Below are 27,500 nucleotides of genomic sequence, written 5' to 3' on the forward strand. Positions count from 1 at the left end.
GTTGTTAGCAGTTATGGACAACATGAGTTGTTTTTAGCTCTGTGTGAATGTATGTATGTGTGTGTGTGTGTGTGTGTGTGTGTGTGTGTGTGTGTGTGTGTGTGTGTGTGTGTGTGCGGGGGGGGGTGTTTGTTGTCCTTACCACAGATGGGTTATGACTTCCCTCAGCCATCGGCCAGGTGTGTGACGTCCGCTGTCACCATGCCTCTGTACAGAGGGGAACACTGTGACCCCTGACCCCCCTCTCTCCATTGTCTTCTGTCAGCTCCCTCCCCCTGGAACCATCCTGAGGCTCTTTGTACAAAACAACTCTCAGAGAGAGAGAGGACTCCAGCTCGCTTAATCATTAACTGAGATGGGGGAAGCAACCTTTGCAAAGCAGCAATTAACATTTTGACCATGTCCAGCTTTTTACTGAACGTGTTACCACGTGGCTGATATTGATCGGCCAGGACGCCAACCTGAACCCATATATTCAATCAACTAGCTATTCAAAATACATCTCCTCGGGTTTCATCAAAGGGCCTCGGTGTATCAGTGGCGGGAACCCCTGTTGTAAGTGAGACCACATACTATAGGCTCATCGTTCACACTTCATTGTGGTTCATTTGTTCCATAGCCCTCGACCTTTAGTCTACTGTACTTCTACCCAAACGTCCACAGAGGATTCTCCTGTATCTTCCACAATGCCAACAGGGAAATAGAACAGCCAGACAATAGTGTGTCAGCTCCTGTGTATCGATAAAGATGACCCCTCCATTTATCTCATGCCTTTGACGCCTGTGGTTGCCCACCCCAAGCAGAGTGAGACAGGGCTGTGAGCCTTTTTTTAATTTTATTTTTTAATTTCCTGTCTCCTCACATCATGTTCACGATCCACCCACCCACCCACTGTCCACCGCAGCCTCAAAGGGAGCAGTGAACAAAAGTCACACTCTTGTCACATTGAGCTTCCACTCACTTCCTGGTCGGTGACCCGTTCCTTTGACTGGTCATCATCTCCGACCTTTTCTGAATGGCGCTGGCTGTGTGCTGTGTGCTGATCGTAGGCCTGCTATACTCATGTCCCCCTCATTCCCTAAGATGAACACTGTCAGTAATGATGATCCACACACACGCAACCCGTGTGAAGGATGGTGTAACAGTGCCTTCACCTAAAGCCATGCGCTCACCTGTAGAAAAAAAGGCAAAAAGGAATGATAGGAAAGCCGCGTCGTTAGAATATTGGGACATGTTCCTGTTGGCTAAGCCAATGGGAGCGGTTGCATCAGAGACCTCCTGCAGCTGACTGACCCTGGTTTCCTCTCTCCTCAGGTACGACCCGCACCCCTCGAGAAGGAGAGGTCTCTGGGGTGGATTACAACTTCCTGTCTGTTGAGGACTTCCTGGACCTTGAGCAGAGTGGCACTCTACTAGAGATAGGAACGTATGAAGGTGAGAGATGATGATGATGATGATGATGATGATGATGATGATGATAATGATGATGATGATGTGGAATTATCTCCATAGCTTATAACAGTTCTGGGTATACTTAGTTATTTTTAAAACTAATAGCATAGTATTCTGTACAGACATAGCTCACTGTAAAAGCTTAATAGAGAACATACACACAGGTGTGTGTGTGTGTGTGTGTGTGTGTGTGTGTGTGTGTGTGTGTGTGTGTGTGTGTGTGTGTGTGTGTGCGTGCGTGCGTGCGTGAGGGAATATCAGTGTTAATCTGCTTGGCACCAGTTCCAATGTGTGTTGGCACATTTCTCCCTGCCCCGCAGACAATGTCAAATACCTGTCCACAGGAGCCTATAGCCATCCAAAGACCAACATGGGGTGTGTCATCTACTCAACTGGCATTGAGAGACCATTCTCTGCCTCTCACATGTCTATGTCAGTGATTTTACATGAACTTTTGACTTCAAATGGCATCAATAATTTCAAATAATTTGAATTATTATTATTATTATTATTAACCCCTATACCTGTATAGTAACACTGTAATTACTGTAGTAACAACATAGTAATAGCATGTAACAACACAAAGTTGTGGGTTCGTTTCCCGCTGGGACCATACAGAAAAATGTGTGCACTCACTGCAATGTAAGTCACTTTGGATAAAAGAATCCGCTAAATGGCATATATACAGTAGTAATTAGGTTATTAAATACAGTAGAATAGGAGTTCAGTGGTTTGTGTTATTACTAGGGCTGTCAATGTTAGTGTGTTAATTTGGAAACCTTAACGAGTTAAAAATAATAATATAATAATCACAAATTAATCATATTACCAAGATATTTAAGCAATATCACACGAGAGGGAGTGTGTTATACTGAATATCAGCACGGCTGTGATTCGGTCATAGGTACGAGGCCGCAGGCCGAGTACCGAAGACAATCACAGCCGTGCTGATATTCAGTATAACACACGACCTCGAGTGTGATATTGCTTTTATACAACAGTTCTACAGCGCAGATTTATTAGTTAACAGTAATAACTGACAACAGATTATGATTTGTTTGTTTATTTAATCATTTATTTTGGCTCCGTCAAGAAAAAATAGTTCCGCAACGGGAAGCGAAGTTTCCCACAGAAGTGGGGAAAAAACGTCAGATCAGATACATAAACGGGTTATTTTGATAAACTGGACACATTTTGTGAATATATATGGTTACTTTCTCGCCTGAAAACATATTACAACTTCATAAAATGACATATTAACATGTGTAGAGCCAAATTACAGCTTTTAGCCAATGGCGGCCAAAATTGAGGACTTAAAAACGGAGGGTTTTGCTTTGCTTGCTGATTGGCTATAATGTTCTTCTTCTACGTTTTATGTGACAATGTCTTTTTAGTAACAACTTGCGCATTACTAAGTATTTACTAGCTAAGATTGACAAACGATTGGCGTGGTGCAGCCGAAATTAGTAAACAACTAGTTTGAAACTAGCTAGTAACTACTAGGGGTTTAGTAACCACTAAATACCTACATTTAGTAATGACTTACGCCAAATTGGTGCAACCCAGGCCAGAACACAAACTAGCATACTTTGTATCGTGGCTAGCTACTTTGTATCGTAATGCAGTCTAATTAACGGTCATTTAATAGAACACCTGTGCGGCGGAGTGATACATATAGTTAAAAGTCCCAGTGCTGTTATACTATATATCGTAACTCATGGAATGCCTCTTGTCCAATCAAATTACTTGGTCGGAACTAACTGTTGTATAAACAACCATTAGACGGAAGTCAGCCTACGATTACATTACAGAACTTTTACTAGATAGCACAAATCAGGATGGTTGAGTGGTCTAAGGCACTGGATTCAGGCCATAGTCTCCTCTGGAAGTGTGGGTATGAATGTAAATCACAGCAAAAAAGTTGCATTATAAAGGAAGGTTAGTTGACGTGCTGCACATTTGATCGCTTTACGTTTGATTTCCAGAAGACATAGCCTCGTCAATGTGAGTATAGGCTGCTAAGTGCCTTACTCAAGGGCACACTAGTAGTGGTGTGGTTTCAGGCGGGATTTGAACTCACAACCTTCCGATCGGAAGTCCAACACACTATCCACTAGACCACCACTACCCCCCTACTTATGTTGTTGGAGATCCTTTAGCATACCTATGGTATTGTTGTTAAGGTTACCCATTTAGCCTGATGTAGGCTATGCGTGCAGAAACCCATAACTGAACTAACATTGTTATAACATTTGTCCTATTACCACCGTTTACCACACCGATTACTAGACTACTACAACCGGGTAGACTTGTCCTAACGTCACCTCTTCCGACTATACGAGCTTCGCTTATAGCTACCTCTCTTTCAGGCAACAGTGACTTAAAAATAAATTAAAAATGTAATCGATTGACAGCACTAGTTATTACACATATGGAATAAGAAACAGGACTTGTTCCGTTTATGTAATAACATAAATCGTTCAACTCCATTACTATGCAATTACAAAGAAATGCCAATGTACTACAGTACAGTATGTAACATCATGTTATTACAGTGTTGTTACCAGTGTTATAACAGAGTTACTTAAAGGCATGTAAAACAAGTCCTCACAACCAAACAAATGTACAGGTAAATCATGTATTTTTTCAACGTCAGAGAACGTGAACCAATAGTGAAGCTGCTGTTTGTATATTCACAGTTTACAAGAACAATTACTTGACAGTTAGTTTTTCTCATTTATTGGTTCACATTGTGGTTGGTATTTACATGGCTAACAGACCTGGCACTCTCAAGTAAGAAGCCATTCATTTGAATATAATCTTTTGCGAGGTGAAGTTTTTCTTCCCATGTGAGCTGGTCCATTGTCTGCTCCCTGCTCCCAAACAATACAGCTCTACCAGGGGAGGCTGGGGGAGGTAGAAATCAGACGGGTTCATTGTAATGCATGGAATGTAATGAGGAATGGTATCAAACACACCATTCCTCATTCCTTTCCAAGCATTGAAATGACCCCGTCCTCCGAATTCTACCTCCACCAGCCTCCCCTGAGATCTACCCTCTCAACATTGGCTCACACAGCCCTGCTTTTGCCAGACGTTTATTTCCTAAGTTTTCAGGACACTCGTTGTGCTCCGGCTTTGTGTATTCTTCCCCCTGCATAGGATTTTGACAATGTATAGATCCCCCTAATTGCTATCTCACTCTATTTCTCGGTCTCTTTTTTTCACATCCTCTCTCTCTCTCTCTCTCTCTCTCTCTCTCTCTCTCTCTCTCTCTCTCTCTCTCTCTCTCTCTCTCTCTCTCTCTCCGGTTCTCCCTCTCTCTCCTTTAGCCTCCTTCTCTCTCTCAAGCATGCTAATGTCCCTCTTGTTGCCTAGGTAACTATTATGGGACCCCCAAGCCGCCGCGGCAGCCCCTCATTGGGACAGTGATTCTCAGTGATGCTGGTCTCAACGGCCCCCCAGCCCCCCAGCAGTCCACTCCCAAGCGCACCAAGTCATACAATGACATGCAAAACACCCGAGTAGTGCCTGCTGACGATGAGGATGACGACCAGGCCACGGAAATGAACAACAGTTTTACAGGTCAGATAGTCAGACAGTCTGTGTGTGTGTGTGTGTGTGTGTGTGTGTGTGTGTGTGTGTGTGTGTGTGTGTGTGTGTGTGTGTGTGTGCGTGTGTGTGTCTGTGTGTGTGTGTGTGTGTGTGCGTGTGACAGTGATTGTGAATGTGAAAGAGATAGTGTTTGTGTATTTGTGCTCCTCTTCTCTGTGTTGCTGGGTGTCTGACAGTTACATCATGTCTTTGTGATGCTGATTTCTCTTTGTGAGACTCCTAACACTGCCATCTGCCTGTGAGGAGGGGTGGGGGAAGAAGAGTACATGCTGAGTTCACAGAGCCTCAGAGGAAAAGAACAGCAGCACTAGCTCTCTCTCTCTCTCTCTCTCTCTCTCTCTCTCTCTCTCTCTCTCTCTCTCTCTCCCTCTCTCTCTCTCTCTCATTCTTTCTTTCATTCTATCCCACATCTCTTTTCAGTCATTCTTCACTAATTCACAACACTGTTAATGGAGTGTTAATGTTTATCACGCAGGTGATAATGGAGTTTTGGAGTTGTGAATATTTTTTTTAATATCATTTCTGTTTCCGGTGTTAATCTGTCGATGAGTGCAGACAGGGTGTTTTATTTGGAACAGAAAAAGCTGATGAGAATTATTTGGGCGGATGAATGTGTTTCTCTCTATCTCTCTCTCTCTCTCTCTCTCTGTTCCTACTCTTCTTTGAAATCAGTCTCATCCTAGTCAGACAGTTCCTAGATGGAGTTTTTTTTTCTGTGCAGAGTGAATCTATGCCCTCTCTGTCTACCCCTGCCAGGCTGGCACAGTGGTGAATTAGCATTTGATCACCTCTGAAAGGCCCACGGAAGTGGAGGAGGCCAGTGGGCCAGCGTGGGGGATTGGTGGGTGGGTGGGGGGCAGGGGGGTGGAGATGGTCGCAGGCTGCATTTGCATAGCTATTCCTTGGGCCCCACCATTCCCTTTCGAAGGAGCACGCAGGGGGGTTACTGAGGGTGAGAGGAAGGGATGGGGGTGGAGGAGGGGGAAGCATAAGGGGCGAATAGTCTATTAGATATTAACCATAGTTGATTATGTTCAAATGAAATTTCTGCCTATGATATTTATTAGTTTGTTTATCAGTTTGTTTGTTTGTTTGTTTGTTTTTTTGGGGGTGGGGGTTTATATCTAAAATGGCATCAGATGTTGAGCTTCAAATTAGGTTCTCCATCATGTTGTCTGTATTATACAGTACCAGTATTGGTGAGGTGGTGATATTTTGACATGTCATTAGCATACAGTGGCTAATAAACCACCAGCCAGACTCCTACTTACATTTACATTTTTACATTTTGGGCATTTAGCAGACGCCTTTATCCAAAGCGACTTACAACAAATACATTTGTCTAAGTAAATGAATCATCTATCCATCAGTCATCTCAAGAAAAAGTAATCTATGCTCGGGCCAGGGGTAGGGATGGAAATCGACGTCCTCATGACGTCTTGCTACTTGTAACATCTGTAATATTACAATTTCAAGTAAGGGTGGAAACACCAGGAATATGCTAAAATATGTTTAGACGCAACATGGCATAAAACGACAGGAATGCCATGTTTTTAACACACTACGCATGAGTGCTACTGCTTCACAAGCGAACAACACGTCCGTCTCTGAGCGTAAATATCCTATGCTAATAAATTAGCGCCTCGCAGGCAGACTTAGCAGATGTTTTCTTTGACTAAGAAACCCTAAATGAAACGAATGCTAAACAAATTCTCCCATTTCATCCATTTTAGATGTTGACAGACAGACTGTTGGTACAGATAGCTCAGAAGCTACAGTCAGCTGCTCGTATTTCATATAGCTCATATTTGTTTTGAAAGTTATAGTCTTTTAAGAAAAGGACCATCACCATGTAACGTTTCTTAGTGTAGAACAAATAAGACTTCGTAAAGTTGGTACCATTGTGCTGTCGCTCTCAAGAACAATAGCGACACCTAGGTCCATGATATAGAGCCGAGCTATAATTACAGACCATTTAATTTATTTTCCATTATTTTCCTTTTTTTTTTTTTTTTTTTTATGTAAAAATGTTATGTTCAGATGATATACACTGTGTTGATGCTGAAAACCTGTGTAGGCCTACTTTTTTTCCACACAGAAAATTGATCAGGAATCAATAAGGGAATCGATAAAGAATCGAATCGATAATGGAATTGGTATCAATAACATCGTATCAACTACCATCTCTAGCCAGGGGCCATTGGCAATCATAGAAGGAAGGATAGAAGAAGGAATAATTTATTTTTTTCACATTCAAGCTGCATGAAACATAAACATCCTCCTCTCTCTTGTTTTGTTGTGTGTCGTGCTCCTTGCCCAGGATCCTTAGTCCGTAGTCTCTTCCCCTCTCCCTTGTTGTGTACAGGTAACCCTAGCGACCAGGACGAGAGCCGTGGTGGCGTGCTCCGGCCGTACCCCGCGCGCGAGAACGCTCCGTCCTATGGTCTGAACAACGCCGCCGCCACCACCTCGGACAGTGGGCAGCAGACGCACGCGCAGCCCCAGGCCTCCCCCGAGGACCCCCTCGGACCCCTGCCGGAGAACTGGGAGATGGCCTTCACAGAGAATGGAGAAGTCTACTTCATAGAGTATGTACCCCTACCCTAGTGTACACCCCTTAACCTACGTCCAGAGCAGGGAGGTTAGCTTCACAGAGTTCGAACCTCTTTACCTGCCACCAGGACTAATTTAAAACATTACAACTCCAGTGTTGGGCCACTGTAGCCCAGTGCTGAGAAACTGCCTGTAGTCCAGTACTCTGCCACTGCCCACCCATCCCCCACTCATCCCCCACCACATCCCCCACCCCGCCCCCACCCCTCCCCCACCCTCTCCCAGCTCCTCTCAGTGCTCTCCAGGCCAGCCTGGTAATCCCTCCATAACCTGATCTCTAAGGAGATCACAGGCAGATCACCTGACTACCTCCAGCCCTGCGTCGCTCACACCAACACAGTGCAGCACAGGATGAGGAAATGCCTGTGTATTCGTAGATCTTTCATGTTGGTTTGTTTGATTACGGAATGATTATAGAAAAAACAACAAGGAGGGGATTGAAAGGACTGTTTTTGTTGTCAACATTTCAGCTGTAATGAAAAAGACAGCTAAGGGGTCTTGTTAAGGTTGACACAAGTCGACGAATATTGAAAAGAGTAACAAGACTCGTTGTCTGTCTTTTTCAATAGTGGATAATTGTTTTCTTTATACTGCTGGTTTCATTTTGATTTCACTTGTTTGTCCTCTCCTGACTAAAAGTAGATACATGTATAGACAACAGTCAAGCTTCATTCTGTTCCTGTCATACTTCATCTAGGCTTGAGAAGTAGTCTTCAATCATGTGTGTTGTTGTGTTCCTCTCAGCCACAACACAAAGACCACGTCGTGGATCGATCCTCGCTGTCTGGATAAACCTCCCAAACCTCTGGAAGAGTGTGAGGACGATGGTAAGCCTCTCTGTGTGTGTGTGTGGTGTGTGTGTGTGTGTGTGTGTGTGTGTGTGTGTGTGTGTGTGTGTGTGTGTGTGTGTGTGTGTGTGTGTGTGTGTGTGTGTGTGTGTGTGTGTGTGTGTGTGTGTGTGTGTGTGTGTGTGTGTGTGTGTGTGTGCGTGCGTGCGTGTGTGGTGTGTGTGGAATGTGTGTGTGTGTGTGTGTGTGTGTGTCTTCAACCATTTCTCATATGTATTTGTGAGCGCCTGGTTGATAGTATCAGTAGGTGGTGCACATGAGCTCTCATACATCAAATACACAAACACCTCTTCTCCATGTGTGTGACACAGGTCCTGGTGATAACATTACTGCCAATCTTTTTTGAGATTTTGATGAGACTTTGATCAAATGTTTCTTCTAGAGCGCAAATGTTTCAGTCAGGCCAATGGCTGAGTAGCTGAGAGGATGTAAGCACCCTCGTTACAGATAGTTTGCTACACTAGAGATGTACGTTCAGCCAAATAAATACCATCATAATTATATTTAAGACTTATATTTAAGGAATCTGTGTGTGAATATTCAAAAGAAAGAAATTGGTACTGTACTACATTACAATGTTTCAGTGTTAGAAATTGCACCACCAAGTGGTGTTCTGGCGTATTTGACAGAAATAGTTGTTTTGGAGGATTACAGTGAATCTGACGACCTTCCCTGACTAGTCTTTAGAACAGTATCCATTATAACATTAAAAAAACAACTTGTTGATTTGAATATATCTACTTCTTTTTCTCCCTGCTATCTCTGTATTGCCACCTCTCTCTCTGTCTCTGTCTCTGTCTCTGTCTCTGTCTCTGTCTCTGTCTCTCTCTGTCTCTCTCTCTCTGTCTCTGTCTCTGTCTCTGTCTCTCTCTCTCTCTCTCTCTGTCTCTGTCTCTCTCTCTCTCTCTCTCTCTCTCTGTCTCTGTCTCTCTCTCTCTCTCTCTCTCTCTCTCTCTCTCTCTCTCTCTGTCTGTCTCTCTCTCTCGCTTTCTTCTATTTACTTCCCTTATATTCCTTTAACCTCCATTTCTCTCTGACTCTATCCACCCAATCTGTTTTTCACCTTATTTCCTTTGTTTCATCTTGGTCTCCTCACCTTGGAGAAGAAGGGGTACACACCGAGGACCCGGATAATGAACTACTAGGTATGCCCCTATGTTATTCTCCCTCCTCTAGGAGGTGTTTTAAAACACAAACACAACCCCAGGCCTAAACCTGACACTCCTCCCACTGTATCTGAACTGCTATGTGCGTCAGCTCCATGTGTGTACGCACTGCACTAAAAGTTAAATTAAAAAGCACTGTAAATGTTAATTTTGGGATTATTCTGCATATATTTTCAGCAGGTATTTCATTTCTGTGACTTTTGATCGTTAAGGTGGCGTGCTGCTCAATGCGTCCGGTGCAAGTGGCATGCCAATGTTCTTTTATGCAGGAAAACCCATTTGGAGTGTGTTTGGGCGATGAGTCACATTGATATATATGTACTTAGAGCTCTTCCACAGACTGGAAAATGGCTTTGTTGATGCCTAGCCACTTTGTGGGTGGCAGAAAGAAACGGCCCTAAGATGGAATGAAATCTCAGACTCTTTCAGGGCTTTGAATGTCTGTCTACAAGCCGCTATTATTTCTGGCAAATCAAAAGGAGGCAGTCTGTGATTATCGATTGTGAAATCCAGCCTTCTCTGTTTGTCTGGAGTTCGTACAAGCCCACGCTAACACGCTAATGAGCTAATGTCTTTGTATGAAATCAAATACAGTGAGAGGGAAAATGAGATGCTAACGCTTTAATAGTGTGTGTTTCAGCTTAATAGGTTATTATCTCTCAGCCAGTTTCTTCTGAACTTGGCTAGTGTGTGTGTGTGTGTGTGTGTGTGTGTGTGTGTGTGTGTGTGTGTGTGTGTGTGTGTGTGTGTGTGTGTGCGTGCGTGTGTGCATGTGTACACAGATGCTTTTACATTCCTGATCTCTGGCCTAGAAGAACAGTAAGGCGTTATAACAAATGAAAAGAGCTTAGAAGGATGGTTCGTATTTGATTAGTTGATCCTTGTTGCTCTATCATTTAATGTTTCAGCCGACTGTGTGTGGCCGCACTTGTTCAGCAGACTGACTATCTGCCTAAGCAAATAACCTGGATTACTCTGTACTATCAAGTACTCTGAACTTGAACAGACTCGGAGGAAATAATGACACATCTGGAACCTTCCAGGGTGGGTTTGGTCTGAATAAATGAATAGTCAATGTAGTGGGAGGCAGCAGTCAGGGGTGTACAGTCTGTAATTTGGTTCTGAAACTCCCCTGACAGCTCACAATAAGTTTCTGACTGAGTAAGAGGGAGGCGGTTTGACTATCGCATTCAATGCTTGAGTGCTGCTTTCCCTACAGTACACTACAGAAATTCAGCGGTTATAACGTTCAGCGGTTATAAAGTAGGAGACTTTAAATAAAGCGAAGAGGCTAAAACGGTACTTCGAACCTAAAGTATTTGACAATAATTGGACCTAAATATGGCATTTTAGACATCAAAAACCTGAATGATCAGTACCACTCTAACCTGATGTGCCTCTTCCTCTCTTTCAGAGCTGCCTCCAGGATGGGAGAAGATAGACGACCCGGTGTATGGGGTGTACTATGTGGAGTAAGCGGACTGATTTCACCGTTGGCTTGAGAACGTGTTCTCCCTCACCCTTTCATACTGTCCATCTGTCCCCTGATTACCTCACAATGACAAATAGAACTGTAACATGTAATACATTGGCATTCTCGTTCAGTGAACTAGAGATTTAATTTTCTCCCAAATGCATTATCCACACGTGTTTCGATGGTTAACTGCCGGACCATTTCCACATACAGAGTTGTGTGACTGGGTTAAAGCGAAGTCGTTTTTTAGCTGAAACTGGACTCCATTTTGTATCAACTGTGTCTGACGTGTTAACCTGCAGCGCTGTCAGACAAGCGGGGGATTTAGGGGTCTGTGTGCCAGAAACGCTGTCAAACACTGTGTACCGCCATTTATCATGGTGACAATGAATCTCCTACTCATCCTTTCCCTCACCCCGCTCCCTCCCTCCCCGTTTTCTCTCACCTACACATCACTTCTATTACCCCCTCCCTCCCTCTCTCTCTTTCTCTCTCCCTCTCTCCCGTGCCCCTTTCGCCCATTATCTCTCCTTCCCTCCCACTTTTTCTTCTCTCTCTCCCCTTTCCTCCTATCTCAATCCCCCCCCCTCGCTCTCCTCTCTCTCTCTCCATCCCTCTCTCAGTCATATAAACAGGAAGACCCAGTATGAGAACCCCATGGCGGAGGCCAAGCGCAGGAAGCAGCTGGAGCAGCTGGAGCAGTTGGAGCAGCAGCAGCCGCAACCTCCTGAAGGTGAGCGGTACATTCGAGGTTCGTTTAACTGCCCTGGCACGGCACCATTTCTTTCTTTCTTCATGTCCGTCTCGTCTGTGATCGTCTAGTCCTGTCTGTCTCACGCGGGGCCCGGGGAGGGGGGGGGTCCGTTCCATTTCAGTCGGTTCGGGAAGTGAACTGAAATCCCAATTCAAGAATTGTGAGAAGACACTTGTGTTTGACTGATATGAGTTGAAATGGAGCTGACCCGATCCCGGTGTCCGCTGTTTTGTGTTTGGGTTCTTATTGGTTGAGTTAAAGATCATTAAAGCATCATTTTATATTTCTTTCAAGACATGAGCTTTACTTTACTGTAGCATTTCACTTTATCATCAAAGCTTGGAGCCGGCATTAACCAAGGCTCTTGCATTGAATCGTGCTGTTGGAGCTGCTATCCATGTGCAAATTGCTGATATCATGCTTGCTAAGTGTTTTGACTACTGAGATGTGACGATATGAGGAAATGTAATAAGATGTTGTAGTAGTAGTATGTATATTGCTGTATATTGCTGTATATTGTGTGTGTGTGTGAGTGTCTGTTCAAGTGTGTGTGTGTGTGTGTGTGTGTGTGTGTGTGTGTGTGAGTGAGTGAGTGTCTGTTCAAGTGTGTGTGTGTGTGTGTGTGTGTGTGTGTGTGTGCTTGCATGTGTGTGTGTGTGTGTGTGTGTGTGTGTGTGTGTGAGATCTCACAGCCCCTCTGTGCCTCTCTCTGTACAGAGTGGATAGAGGAGCACTCTTCTGCTGGTGTTCCCCTGGCCAGCTATGCCACCAATCACCTGGAGACATACCGTGACCCCCAGGTCCCCCCCCCTCTGCCCCCTGTCCCAGGAGGGCCCAAACGTGAGTGTTGACTCTTTACAAACAACACACTCACCAGAGCATGTTAGCAGAGGGTAGCATAGCGAATAGTGGAGCAAACGTAATTTGACCATAGCGTGGAGCGGGTATCCAACATATGGATAGCGTGGAGCACTCGCATCACAATCTCAGAGCACGGTCCAACCCAAAATATATTCCATTAAATCCTGCATTGAAACGTGTTTAGTCAATGACATGATACAGCCACCCCAACCCTCCTACTACTGCCCGTGTCACTTTCATTCTGTTTTGTTATACTATATTATATTGTACTGCTGATGTGTTGATTATTGTTGACTGTTGTTGTTGTTGTTGTTCTTGAAGCAAGATTCCAAAGCATTTCACTCTATCAATTACAGCTGTAATTGCAATACAATGTACGTGACAAATGCAATTTCATTTGACTTGTAATGAGACAGACAAATAAAAGAGAACGTTCCTCCCGTGTTCCACAGGAGGAAAGCCCTTCTTCACGCGGAATCCAGCGGAGCTGAAGGGAACCTTCATCAACACCAAGCTGAAGAAGAGTCGCCGCGGCTTCGGCTTCACCGTGGTCGGGGGCGACGAGCCGGACGAGTTCCTGCAGATCAAGAGCCTGGTGCTGGACGGCCCAGCAGCTGTGGACGGGAAGATGGAGACAGGTGCAGTACACATCCACGGCCCACAGGGGTCACTGTCTCATGCGGGGAGTCTATGTATTGATATTATCAATCTAATGAAATGTTGTATTACCACATTGAACTGAAATAATGAGATATCAGTAATGCCTCAGCCTCTTTTGTTAAATGTCAGCATGATTACGGGCCTGCGTTAGAGTGATACAGACACAGATACAGCCTTTCTCCTGGCTGCTTAGACCCATGGGCTACTGTCTCAGTCGGGGAGAGAAAAGTCACATCTACATGCTTACACTGTAAAACTGATGACATTTTTACCTGAACAATTACTGGTACTAGTACTTTGCCCCTGCCTAAGGGAGTGAATTGTTTGCAATTACATGACTGCAATTAGCAGAATATATTTGAAGATTAAGAAATATGTTGAACTCTTTCTGGGTGCAATCATGTAGCTTCCAACATGTTAGCTTTCTGTTTAGCTATGACCACTTGCTATGTGACTACTTTTGCTAGTCCAATTCGCAGGCAGCAGACCCCACGGGAAAGCAATAGTAAAGATGCGGCGGACTTTGAAACAATAATCAAGCTGCCTCAGGCAACAGTGTCTTTCTCTGGCTGCAGCACCTTTTTGAACCACTAGGGACCGGCCCCTTGAGCACAACCATTGTTTTAGTGCTCCCAGGTTATGCTCCTTGCTATGTATCTATCGCTCTATTGCTAACAACACTCCTCTCTGTCCCTCTCTCTCCCCTCCCGTAGGTGATGTCATCGTAAGCGTGAATGACATCATCGTCCTCGGCTACACCCACGCCCAGGTGGTGAAGATCTTCCAGTCCATCCCCATCGGCTCCATGGTGGACCTGGCTCTGTGCCGTGGCTACCCCCTGCCCTTTGACCCCGACGACCCCAACACCAGCCTGGTGACCTCCGTGGCCATCATGGACAAGGAGCCGCCCATCATCGTCAACGGCGGCCAGGAGAGCTACGACTCCCCGTCCAGCCACGGGAGCCAGAGCGGGGGCCCCGGCGTCAACGGCATGAGAGACCCGCGAGCCCACAGCCCCTCGGCCGACGCGGCGTCCAACGGCTCCCACAGCTACGCCAGCGACGTGGTCACCATGGCGTCGTCCATCGCTGGCCAGCCCGAGCTGATCACCGTCCACATGGAGAAGGGAGACAAGGGCTTCGGCTTCACCATCGCAGACAGCCTGACGGGCGGGGGCCAGAGGGTGAAGCAGATCGTGGACTACCCCCGCTGCCGGGGCCTGAAGGAGAATGACATTCTGATGGAGGTGAACAAGAGGAACGTGCAGAACATGAGCCACAACCAGGTGGTGGACCTGCTCAGCAAGTGTCCCCGAGGGAGCGAGGTCACCATGCTGGTGCAGAGAGGTACGTGCAGAAACCCTGAAAGGAGTAGGGGACAGAGGGAGGCAGGGAGGGATGGATGGAGGGATGGGGGGAAAGAGGGAAAGACCGATAGGAAGAGGGAGGTATGGTGGAAGGTGTGTAGTTAGAGTAGAAGCTAGTGAACTGTCTATGACATGAATGAGATGAAACAGAGGGAGTAAAGATCGTCTGGTAATCGCCCCAATATTTCTTTTTTTTCTTTTTTAAACGTCGGTATTGACACTTGAATATCGGACCTGCTGATCCTACACGTTGTTTTTGCGGGCCTCCTGTGCATGGAGGAATCACCGTCATGACTGCCTGCTTCAGCCAATTGCACCACTAGAGAGCAATCAAGGTCATAGCAGTTGCAGTCGCAGCTGCCTCCTCCCACCTTAACCGTCAGGAAAGGAGAAGTATTTACTGTAACTAGATGTAGTAGATTGAAATATAGCTAGTGATTGTTGGGGTAAAAAGCAGTTGATAGATCAATTTGCAAAATGTAATCTAGCTCCCATTATTATCTAGCTGCTATATAGGCTATGGCCAGACAGCTCCTGTTTTGTTAGGCCACAGGCTAGAGTAGGACTGATTGATTATGGCAGCGAATTCGCCTCATTTCCCCAAGTCATTTGCTTAATTTCCCCAAGTAATAGTTGCTTAAACGTTCATGTTCATCATGACATGTGTTGACTCAGCTTTCCGCGAGCTTATTTCACTGTTGTTTACCACATACCAGAGCTCTCGTCTATAAACTGAAACGGTAAAACTTTATGCATTTTGGAAGGATAAGAAATGTCCATATCAATCCTCTCCCTGCTGCTGAGCGAGACCATCAGCATGATAATACTGCTGCTGTTCAATGATGCCTGTGTCTTGGGATTTTGATGAACTGACTGGAATTTGGGTATCACTATGGAGAAGATTAAGCTGGCAGTAGGCCAGTTGCAAAGAGAGGGGGAATGTAAGACATTTGAACACGGTGGGCATTTTTGTTCTAAAACAGTATAATGTATATCTCTGGACTCCTTTACTTGGTTACTTCCTTAGTATATAGTGTATAGAACTATTGTTCTGTAATTCCTTCTCTCTCTTGTTGTCTCACTCTCTCTCTCTCTCTCTCTCTCTCTCTCTCTCTCTCTCTCTCTCTCACACACACACACACACACACACACACACACACACACACACACACACACAGAGGCACAGAATGATGATAAAAGAAAGAATAATCCTTCCCTCTATGGATATGAGTTATTATAATTGCACTATATTGTATATAGTGTATTGTGAGAGAATTTACTCACATCATTTAATATTACTCAATTATTGAAGAACTGTAGTAGCGAATTAACAGTAAAAGAGTTCATTTAAATGTACATTTGTAATTTGTAAAAGGTTTAAAAAGAAATATTCTAATTGAATGATATTTAATATCAGCCCAGAAATGTGTCAATCTGCCTCCTGGACCCATACAAAATCGGTATCGTATCGGACCTGAAAAACCATCGGTCAGTCTCTTAAGAGGGAGGGAGACAGTGAAGGGATAAGTCTAGAAGGAGTGAGTGAGGAAGAGAGTAGGTGAGCAGATGAGGGAGGGAGGAAGTGGGTGGCAGATGGGAGAGGAGAGGAGGATGACATTAAGTGAGGGACTCTCTTATCTGTCATGAATATGGATGGAGCTGAGAGGCTCCTCTGAGACCTCACTAGTCTCCCTGTATTCTATCAACTCTTTGTAAAATAGTCTTGCCTCACCTCTCTCTCTCTCTCTCATGCTCATTCTCTCGCTCTCTCTCTCTCTCTCTTTCTCTCTCTCTCTCTCTCTCTCTCTCTCTCTCTCTCTCTCTCTCTCTCTCTCTCTTTCTCTCTCTCTCTCTCTCTCTTTGCCTTTATCTCTTTCACTTATTACATCTCTCACAGTGTCTCTACCTCTCTGCCTCTCTCTCTCACTCGCTTTCTATCTCTTTCTTTGTCTCTGGCTCTGCGTGACTGTGTTTTTTAAGACGACTATTTCGTGTCTTAATGGTGTGGAGGCACTCAGTACCTTGGAGCAAGAGAAAGGGTGAAAGGAGCTAAAGGTTAAGAGAGAGCTACACAGTATGGAAATAGAAAGAGTAGAGAATAGCTGTTGATTCTGTGTGTGCAAAGGCCATAGATGGCCACATACTCAAGGCCGTGGGCAGAGCTGTTCACACATCGTTGATGGATCATTGACCTCACTCTATCTGTGCAACTCCTCCTGCCCTCACTGCAGGAATAACTACTGTTATAACTCCTTTTATATTGTCCCAATATAACGTCCATATCAACGACGGATCCAGTGAAGTATAGTTAGCTACAACAACAGATTTTATCTTTATTTAGCATTTGTAGCTAGTAACATATCTCATCATAAGTTGCTAACAATATCTCACAGAACACAAGTCTGATAGGGTAGGTAGGTAAGCCCATATACATGGGATCATGCTTGGGGATAATAGTCATTGGTCTTCAGTAGGCTTGTTTATGAGCCTGATCGCTTGGGGGAACTAGCTGTTGGTTAGCCTCTGAGTTTTGGTCCAGAAGAGGCTTTGTCTCAAAGATCTACTTTAACTCGCCTTTATTGACCTATAGATTGATGCATTTATGACAGGTTGCTGTCCAGCTTTCAAAGCTGCTCACTGGAATGATTATGGTCTGTATTTTACATGGTGTAATGTTAGAAGTCTGTAATTTGAGCTCAGCCAGCCAGTTGTATAAATGACTACCTATGCCTACTGGCCTAGATCTCTACTAGCTGAGGGTTGGGATATGCAGGCAGCATCAATTATGTCCTCTAATGACTTGACCTTGTGCGCTGCAGCTGAAATAACCGTGCTCTATTGTGTTAAATGTCAGCGTTGTTATAGGTGTGTGTGAGACTGATACAGACACAGATACAGTCCGTCTCCTGGCCACTAGGACAACCAGAGGCAAGGGGAAGAGGAGAGAGGAGGGGAGAGGACAGGAGAGGACAGGACAGGAGAGGAAAGGGAGGAGAAGACAGGGCAGCCTAGGGAGTCAGACAGCATAGATGATCTCTCTTAACGTTGACACCCGATTGGCCATTAGTGTGGGGAACAGGTCAGTGCCCCAGCTGGTGATGAACAGACATAGTAGACACAGAGGCAGCCGAGGGGGCAGGGCTTGGACTGGGGATATGTTTTGTAAGAAGAAGCAGGTTGTCCAGAGTAGGAACAGGTGAAGGCAGAGACAATGAGGTAGAGGCAGAGAGAGGGAGGTAGAGGCAGAGAGAGGGAGGTGAAGTGAAGACAGGGAGGTAGAGGCAGAGTCAGTAAGATAGAGGAAAATGCATGGGGGTGGTGGCTAGTCAGGGGAGATAGTGTGGGGTGGTTTGTAAGGTAAGAATGATGCAGTGACCTTTCAGGTGGTGAGGAACAATAATGCCTTCATAACCAGCAATAGAACAGCACCTTCCGTGGATTAGGGCGGAGGGAGAGGAGGCGAATATGAGGGTGCAGGGGAAGAGGAAGGAGGAGGATTGGAATTTTAAGGGTTTAGAAAAAGGAGATGTGGGAAGAGAATAGGCGAGGGAGGAATATAAAGGGAAGGGGGGGGGGGGGTCGTCTCAGGGTGGAAGGAGTGGGTGATAGAAAGAGGAGAGGAGATAGGTGGACCCCAGGTAGAGGAATGGCTCCACAGCCTTAATCTCTGCATCTGTGAGTCATCAATCTGAGCTGTCTGACTCACACACAGCCTGCAGAGAGGACAGGGAGGTACAAGGTCACGCAGAAACAATAAGGAGGTGTGTGTCACCAAATGCCAATACCCACTCCACCAGCATGATGTAGTAGACCAGGACTGTCACTTGTCAGGCTGACTGTCCAATCAGAACTGCACTCTGGGTCCTGTCCAATCAGAATGGTCCAATAACCATGTCTCTGGACGAGGACAAAGTAACACACCTACTGCATTGCCGCTGACTTGGAGGTGTGCAAAGTTGCGACTTTGTTATACAGAAGCTAAGACGTTTCAAGTTTCAAGTTTATTGTTACATTCTATTATACAAGTATAAGAGAGTACACTTCATTGGCTTCAGTTCCTCAACATTGCAGCGACAAGAGAAATAAAGTGGCAATAGTTAATTAGTAATAATAAACTAAAATAAAAAGACAAATAAGGCAAGATGAATACTGCAAGTTTCAGTAGGATTGTGGAAGGTCCAGCCTCAGGCTGACATCCTCACTTCATGCTGGCCCATTTCGACTGCTGCCCCTGTTCAGGAAACTGAATTCCAGTGTTGAAACCGTACCGCTAAGATTGTCTCTCACCTTGCTATTATTCAGACTGAGGTGTCAGCATTATGAGATATATGCTCTGTCATTGGCACACACAAAAAAGAAAAACACACAAAAAACAATGTTTATAATGATACAACCATTCAGCCATTGTGCTTATCACCCAGGAAGGCAGGATTTCCTCGATCTGTAAATGGAGTTTCTGTGGAAAAAAAAGAAAAGTAAAAAGGGGCAAAAGCTACAGAAAAAAAAAAGCTATAGCAAATAGATAGAGAATTGATTCACTCACGACACACTGGGCGACAGTGTGGTTGCTTGCTTGGCAGTAAACATTGAAAATGGAATGCCTATACTCTTGCTGTTTGGATAGAGGGCAATATTGTTTTTTTTTGTCAATACCACTGTGGATTCCACAATAGCAGAACAACAATAACAGAACCGTGGCTTGGCAGAGGGACAACCCAACAAATGGGTGTCCTAGTTTCAATCCTGCGCCTATGGAACAACATCAAGCAGTGGAGAAAGGGAGAGAAAGTAGTGGAGTTATGGCAATGAGAAACAGAGAAACAGAAAGACAGAGTTGGTTAGCTACATTCTTGGCAGAAAAGGTAAAACATGGATACAGGGAATCAATGTGGCTCTTCGTCCTGGATTGGCTACATTATTCATCCCCAGCACCACTATGGGACGTTTGAGAAACTGAATAGGAAGAGTTTGGGTCAGTGAATGAACCGTAGCTTCCTTTCCTTACCGTCTCTCCTCCAATCCCCCTTCCAACTCGTCCATGTATCTTCTACCCCCTCTCTTCCTCTCCTCCTCCTCCTCTCATCCTGGTCTACAACTCTCTCTCTCTCTCCTCGTGAGGCCAGCTGTAACATTTCCTCCATCTTGCCTTTTTCTTTTGTTGCCATGACAACGCTCTGTAACGCCACAGGAGGGACTGTCCCCTGAGATGAGGAGCCTCACTGATCACAATAGAGAGAGAGAGAGAGAGAGAGAGAGAGAGAGAGAGAGAGAGAGAGAGAGAGAGAGAGATCAAGTAAAGCGGAAGAAGATGAAGGGAGGGGACAGAGGGAGAATGGGATTGTAAAGAGGTATAAAGTATGATACTTAACAATAAAGGAAGTGGGCATTCTTAATACTGTCCTCCCTCTAGTAGTGTGATGAAAAGGTCTTAGAAATAAAGACTGTTCAGTCCCTCAGGGTGGGGTCTATAGACGTTCTCCAAGGCCATTGCCTGAACAGAGCACAGAAACAGCAAGCCATTCACGTCTCCTCTGTGAAAAATAACCTGCCCCCGCACACACGCACACACACACACACTCCCGCTCACCCCTCCACCGCCCACACACACACACACACACGCACACACACACACACACACACACACACACACACACACACACACACAGACACACTCTTCCTCATATCCACCCCCACACACCCACTAAAACATGCATACTCAGTTCTTGTACACACAGACAAAGCTTCTGTTGAACAGGGGATATCAGACGTTGGACATGTGTATGATTCTGAAACCCTAAATTCCACTACATCTGTGTTTGACATGGGGAAGAGGGAAAGATTGCCCACCCCCAACACACACACACACACACACACACACACACACACACACACACACACACATGTGTATGCATATATGCACATGCAAGCACAAATATTAATTAGCACATATTGCACACATATTGCCATGTGTAAATATGAGGATGCAGACTCCCTCATGCATACTGTATGCATGCCTACACACACAAACCCACCCATCCTCTGTTTTGCAACACTCCATAGCCTGCTGGGTTTGGCATAGTTAAGACAATGCATTAAAGTGCAATGCAATGGACAATAGACATTTATTTACAATTTTTCAGAATAAAAGTCTGAACGGTCCACCGGTTGGCGACTTGTTCCCGGTTTTACCAGCTGCTGTCACATATGGCCAGTTAGAACACTCCATTGTGTTACAGAGAGCCAGCCCATTACTGAACAACTTACTGGCCGCTAATTCACTTCACATTTATTTACCTCCCTTCCCATTTGAATCAAGGCCCATGGCTTTTAGTCATTCAGCTGGCATGGTCTGTTCAGTATTCATAAGACCAGAGCCCTTGCAGACCATGTTGCATCCTTGGTGATCAATCCAGAGCCTTTTAAACGGTGCAATGGGGAAACGGATTAATTGTTCCATTTCGTGGAGTATTGAGCAGAGCTGTGTTATCATTCAGTCGCTTCAGCAGAGGAAAGAAGAAATGGGATTGTGAGTGCAATGCATAATACAGTGTGTGTGTGTGTGTGTGTGTGTGTGTGTGTGTGCATGTGTATATGTGCTTGCGCACATGTGTGTATCTGTGTTGTGTGTGTGTGTGTGTGTGTGTGTGTGTGTGTGTGTGTGTGTGTGCATGCATATGTGAATGGTCATCATGCATGTGTGCACGAACGTGTGATTACCTCACAGCGGGAACATAACAGGTGCATTAGTTAATATTTAATACACAGTCGCGGTAGAATTGAGATACATCAACATCAATATCACAGTGCTAGAACTAATTTAACTGCCGTAATCACTGAACCAGGCATGAATGTGCATTAGCACAGCACGACATGCAAATCTGCTGCTTGAGCTGACATACAGTAAGCTGTTTGACTGCAGAGTCAGGGTCAAGTCAGCTTCAATTTCTGTTCAATACAATGAAATCTGCCCCCATGTATTTACCATGTGGTTATTCTTCAATTCAAATTGTTCAGTACCTGACTTGAAGTGAATTATAATGGGATTGAACCCCAACTCTTGCTTACATTGAAGCTGAAATGGTTCAGAGGTTATTGTTGTTGTGACTGGTTGAGATGGTCACCATGGTGGTTATTGGCTTGAATTTACTGTTTGAGGGGTCTGAGCGCTGGTCATAGAGTGGAAAACAATGAACGTCTGTCAGCTGTGCTTCCAGTGACACACTTACACGCACATACTGTACACACACACACACGCACACACACACACACACACACACACACACACACACAAACTATACTCTGGGCTGTCTTCCCACTCATTACACACGATTCCACAGTCTAAGAGAGAGGGATGGAGAGAAAGGGAGTGGGGGAGAGAGAGAGAGAGCGAGAGAGAGAGAGAGAGAGAGAGAGAGAGAGGGAAGATAAATTATGAATTGTGTAGAAAGGGGCTTTGCAGCAACAAGAAAGTTTTAACATTTAATGATTTTCACCAATGCAGCAGGATAACTTGAGAAAGCAGGAGGAAATGGATGCTCTCGCTCTGTGATCATAATGTTACTGGAGTGTTACATTTATGTTTTGCGTGTACTTTCTCTGCGAGCGGTAGGCAGCAGTTGATAGGGACGTGTGATAGCCAGGGGAGATTTATCCTCTATGAGAGAACCTTACATCTGTTTAAGAGGAGGGGTAATTTATTGAGGTGTCTTTGGTATACAGAGTAAAATTGCCTCAGGCACCTAAACCCCATCATGGGGTATTCATAAATCCCTTGTCACAGTGGGGGGTGCAGTGTGCTGCTTTGTACACCTCATATAAAACAATAATAGCTACACCTTAATAATGATGGTCTCAACTGGGTCAAAATTCCAATACTCTAGTTAACGCCATGTGTTAACCTCGATTTCCTCGTCTCAATGTCAATCTCATATGCTGCAGAAGGGAATTATTTCTAATGAAAAAATGATGCGTGTTGAATTTACAGTATGAAAGAGGGAGAATGGAGTGCAAATATATTTTTCTGGGTCTCTGCTCAGTTGGTACCTAGCCTGTTATGAATAATATTGTACCATTAGCTTGGAACAGGTTGATGATGTTTACGAGTCTATCTTAATTCAGTGAACAACAGCATGAATGGGTTCTGTAGTGAGGAGTGTAGTACGGTATGAAATAAGAGGTAGACTATCAATGTAGATTATACTTCACCGTGTCATTACCCCTGGCATACTTCGAATGTTATCCCCTGACAGTTGACTCCCTGAGTGAATATTTCATTAGCAGGTGTTAGATTGATCTTCTGGATGACTGTGTGTGTGTGTGTGTGTGCGTGCGTGTGCACGCGCGTGTGTGCGAGTGGGTGTGCGCGTGCGTGTGTTTGTTTGAGAGAGAGATAGACGTACATACACATACCTACACTAGATTGATAGAGGTGTGTGGTCGGGTGGGGGTGGAGGAGGAGGAGGGGGAGGAGGGGGGGGGGGGGCAAGAAGCTACAGTGCATGGAGAAGAAGGAGGAGGGGGAGGGGGCACTGGGGAAAAAATAGAAGACAGGAGGAGGAGGGAGGGAGGTAGGGAGCTAGGGAGGGAGGGAGACCAGATATCAGCTTCTGAAATGTGCGAGGCTTCAGGAGAGGAGCTGCTGCTTTAGGTGAAGAGATGCTCAGAAGATGCTCTCAGTGAGGAGAGGGGAGTTGAGCTGACGTTCGCCTTTGATATAATGCTCATGACTGCTGGACTCCTTCGCCACACGGGTAATAGCTGAGATTCTAGCTGAGATTCTACCCGAGCGCTCAGTGTCTCCCCGTACACACCTCTGCTGAGGTCAACGCTCGCTCGCTCGTTTGAATGCTTGCGCGTCGTCGGGGCCGGTCGGCGCTTCCGGCTATGTGGATCTCCGGCCGGTACCAGAACCTCCGGGGTTACCTCCGCAGCATCAGCCAGCATCATCACCCACTAATGCAGATAGATCAGCGGCTCTAGGCTCCTTCTCCTTCTAGCACAGGAGCGTGGGTGAGAGAGCGGCGGAGCAGCAGCGGAGTGGAGAAGAGCAAGAGCGCAGGGCGGGAGGAGGAGGAGGAGGAGGAGGAGGAGGAGATCACTCAGGCTAGCGCGTAACATAGCGCAGCACAGCGCAGTGGCACTGGGAGGGTGAGAAGGAGAGAAGGAGAGAAAGAGAGAGAGAGATAGAGAGAGAGAGAGAACGAGAGCAAGACTGGGCTTGCTCTGCCTGCTTGGCTCTGCAGCAGGACCTGCAGTCGATCCGTCCGTCCGTCCGTCCGTCCTGGGGACTTTGTTAGTTTTTGCTCAGGGGGGGACGGGGGGGGAAGAGTACCACCGGTCATTAATGCTCTCTCTGTCTCTCTGCCGCTGCTTTGCAGGAGTGGTGCCCGCCAAAAGGAGTCCAAAGCTGGTGGTGAGTACAACTAACTCCCTCTCTCCTTCTCTGTGTTTGTGTGTCTATTCACCAGGGCACCTGCCTGCGTTCTACTTGTTGATGTTGGTGGCTATTTAAAGAACAAAAGACATGGAGATAAGGGGATTCTAATCTTACTATTCAAGCTCTCCGTACAAATGCTTCATAAATCTCCCCAAAGCTCTCTCCCTGTTTCTGCCTCTTTATCCCGCTCTGCCTTTCTTTCATCCCTTTATATCCCTTCACTCTGCCCCCCCCCCCCACTCTACCTTATTCCCTCTCATTCTTGGCTCTTTCTCTCTTCTTCATTCTGTTTTACCTTTTCTCCGTCTCGCTACCTCTTGCCCCGTTCTTCTCTCTACCTCTCGTTCTACATCCCTCCCTCCCTCCCTCCCTCCCTCCATTTCTCCCATGTTGTCATGCTATGACTGATTAAGGGTGGCTTGGGTGCCCTGATTGAGTTGTTGTTATGGAGGCCAGCTGGTGGGGAGGGCAGAGGGCCACCGCTGAGGCGACAGAGGAGAGAGAGGGATGAGGGGAGAGAGGAGATAAGGGAGAGAGGGATGAATGGGGAAGAGTTAGAGGGATGAGGGGGAGAGAGGGGCTGTCCACCTATAGGAGAAACACAAGGGAGAGAGAGAGAGAAAAAGCTGATATAGGAGCAAATGATGATGAAGCGAGGCAGATACATTGGAAAAGAGAGAGGTGTCGCAAAGAAAAGGTTCTGGCTATTCTGCAGTAGATGAGGATAGATGAAACAAAAGAGAGAGAGAGTTAATAGGAGACAGGGAGGAGGCAGGAGGACCTCAAGGGGGACACTTCATTTGTTCCTGGGTTTAAAGAGCCAACGGCTCCTCATCTTAACCTGATGAGAAATCAATACCACTGCCTCCTCTTTTAAATTACAGTCAACTCTCCTGGCCATCCCAGGAGAACCATCCAGAGGGAGTTGGATGAAGGTTCCTCTAGACGCTGATCCAAGTTCAGTTATCCCCCCTTGATTGGTGCTGTAAGGTTCTGGAGCTGGCCCTAGCTGACCCTTAGATCTGTGCAATAGGGGAGTATGGCTATGAGGATTTGGAGGGGGATGGTAAAGCGCTCCCTTCAATAGCCAGGCAGGGATATTTGAGATTAGGGCTTAAGTGTTAGATGGCATCAGTCATGGCAGGGGGGGGGGTGTCGCCTATTGTGGTCATGTGACAGTGGATGGGGGGGGATGGGTGGGCGCTGTGGGGGCCGTGCGGGGACAGTGGTGACCCTGGTGGCCTGTCACTTCCTATTTGTCTTTCTCCGAGGAAAAGCTGGGGGTTTTCCCTCTTGTGTTATATCACTGAAAACGTCAGCCTGCATGCAACTCTGTGTCAGCCTCTCCAGAGCTATTCAGCCTCTGGTGCAAGGGGCTTTAAATGTGCTCAGTGTACCCTTGTATATTCAGGGGGGACCACAGTGTCTTTGCTCATACTGCATGCAACACTCTCTGTGTTGATCAAACGAAGTGACGAGGCTTTGAACATTTTTTTTCCTTTTTTTTTGTTCCTTCTTTGAAAATGTTTTCACTCTTCATCTGATTTGTTTTGAAGATGTTGGAGTGTGCAAAGCAAAGACCGGGATGTTGCGATGTCACTTATTTCACATATTGAATATGTCAAGTGGAAAGGAATCAGGATCATTAGGCTGACATGGACTCTTTTTTCCTCATCTCACATCTTCAATAATGTGCAGAACAGCTTCTCACAATTGATAAGCTCAATTATAGGTTCTCTTAACCAGGCTTGGTACTGAAGTCACTACATAGTGATCTGCACCAGACTAAGATGTACTATAGGAATTTGAAATGAGAAAATATAATGATAAGTATGTGGACATGATATGTGTCTTCATGAACCTGCAGTTCCTTGTTTAACAAAGTATATAATACAAGAACGTTTGAAGGTTCTGTAGATGATGGTGTGTAGGTGTCAAAACAACCATGTCAGCTCTCTACCACTCCTCCACAGCTTTGACAGATTTACTGTAGAAATGCGATGTCTCATGAAAATGACCTTGGACCGTTTTTTTTTCTTCCTCTCTGTCCTCAATCACCAATTCTCTCTCCATTTCCACCCCTCTGTCCTTACACTCTCTCTCTCTTATCCCTCTCTTTCTTTGTCCTTTCCTCCTTTGGAATTCTCCTTCTTTGCGCTACTCACCTCCATCTGCCCGTCTCCTCCTCCTCTTTTTTGTCTGTTTTCTCTGTTCTGTCCATCCAGCAGCAGTTGGAGAGAAAGGACAGCCAGACCAGTTCTCAGCACAGTGTGTGCAGCCATCGCAGCGCCCACACGGACTCCCCCAGCCACCCCCCCTCCGCCATGCCCAGCGAGGCTGTGGCCCCTCCTCCAGCGGCCCCCACCCAGCCCCTACCAGGCCTGCCCCCCCAGGACCCTGTCGATGGCACCCTCACCCTGGGGAAGAAACCAGACCCCTTCAAGATCTGGGCTCAGTCCAGGAGTATGTATGAGAGCCGATGTGAGTAGACAGTGTCATAATAATAATAATAATAATAATAATAATAATAATAATAATAATAATAATGAGTACAGTATTTGACATAATAATGTCAGTATTTAAACATGTCCGTTGTTTCGAGGGGGTTTGGGAGCAATGCAGGAAGGCATTTCCATCAGATTCCAGCAGATAGATAATCATACTATAATCAATACTATTCTATCCTACTCTATCCTATTCAATATGATTTATGAGAATGACCTTAGAATTACTAAATTAATTCAAAGCACAATGTCGCAAAAAGCAGTTCCCACAGTTTCCCACTGTGTACGCAAGCCGTGTACAGAGAGAGGACATTGCTACTGAACATGTACAGGTATGTCCAATCGAGACACGCGTGTCAGGAGACGGCGGAGGGCTTTAGACAGGAGATGGACAGCTCTGTGACAACCCTTTGCCTTTATAGAGTAAGCGAGGGCTGGATTTGATTGGCAGGTATTTTGTTCGATGGTGTGAATAGAGAACTTCTCCACTCTGGTGATTTATTCTGTGTGGACCGGAGAGTGTGTTAGCTTAACTGGCTGTGTTGCGGTGAGACTTGTTGAGGATTGTGTGGGAGTAGCAGACGGTTACACTGTGGTTCAGTTACAGTACCATGTGTGTGTGTGTGTGTGTGTGTGTGTGTATGCGTGTGTGTATGTGTGTATGCATGTGTATGCGTGTGTATAGGTGTGTATATGCGTGTGTGTGTGTGTATGTGTGTGTCTGTGTGTATATGCGTGTCTATATGTGTGT

The 27,500-nt window shown here is 45.6% G+C and overlaps 1 protein-coding gene across 1 annotated transcript in view; it reads left to right on the forward strand.

Moving 5' to 3' along the window:
• The first annotated feature begins 7,496 nt into the window (after positions 1-7,496).
• The window catches only part of LOC308160232 (membrane-associated guanylate kinase, WW and PDZ domain-containing protein 1-like), a 38,374-nt gene continuing 18,370 nt past the window's right edge, over positions 7,497-27,500 (forward strand). Inside the window, exons 1-10 of the mRNA XM_080534148.1 lie at positions 7,497-7,655; positions 8,425-8,507; positions 9,635-9,673; positions 11,109-11,166; positions 11,792-11,919; positions 12,640-12,762; positions 13,236-13,421; positions 14,157-14,789; positions 24,187-24,221; positions 26,471-26,726. Coding sequence (XP_080390274.1) covers positions 7,618-7,655; positions 8,425-8,507; positions 9,635-9,673; positions 11,109-11,166; positions 11,792-11,919; positions 12,640-12,762; positions 13,236-13,421; positions 14,157-14,789; positions 24,187-24,221; positions 26,471-26,726 — 1,579 coding nt within the window. The 5' untranslated portion in view covers positions 7,497-7,617. The remainder of the gene's footprint in view (positions 7,656-8,424; positions 8,508-9,634; positions 9,674-11,108; positions 11,167-11,791; positions 11,920-12,639; positions 12,763-13,235; positions 13,422-14,156; positions 14,790-24,186; positions 24,222-26,470; positions 26,727-27,500) is intronic.

Source organism: Nansenia antarctica (genome assembly GCF_963989245.1).
Source record: "Nansenia antarctica genome assembly, chromosome: 6".
Lineage (NCBI taxonomy): Eukaryota > Metazoa > Chordata > Actinopteri > Argentiniformes > Microstomatidae > Nansenia > Nansenia antarctica.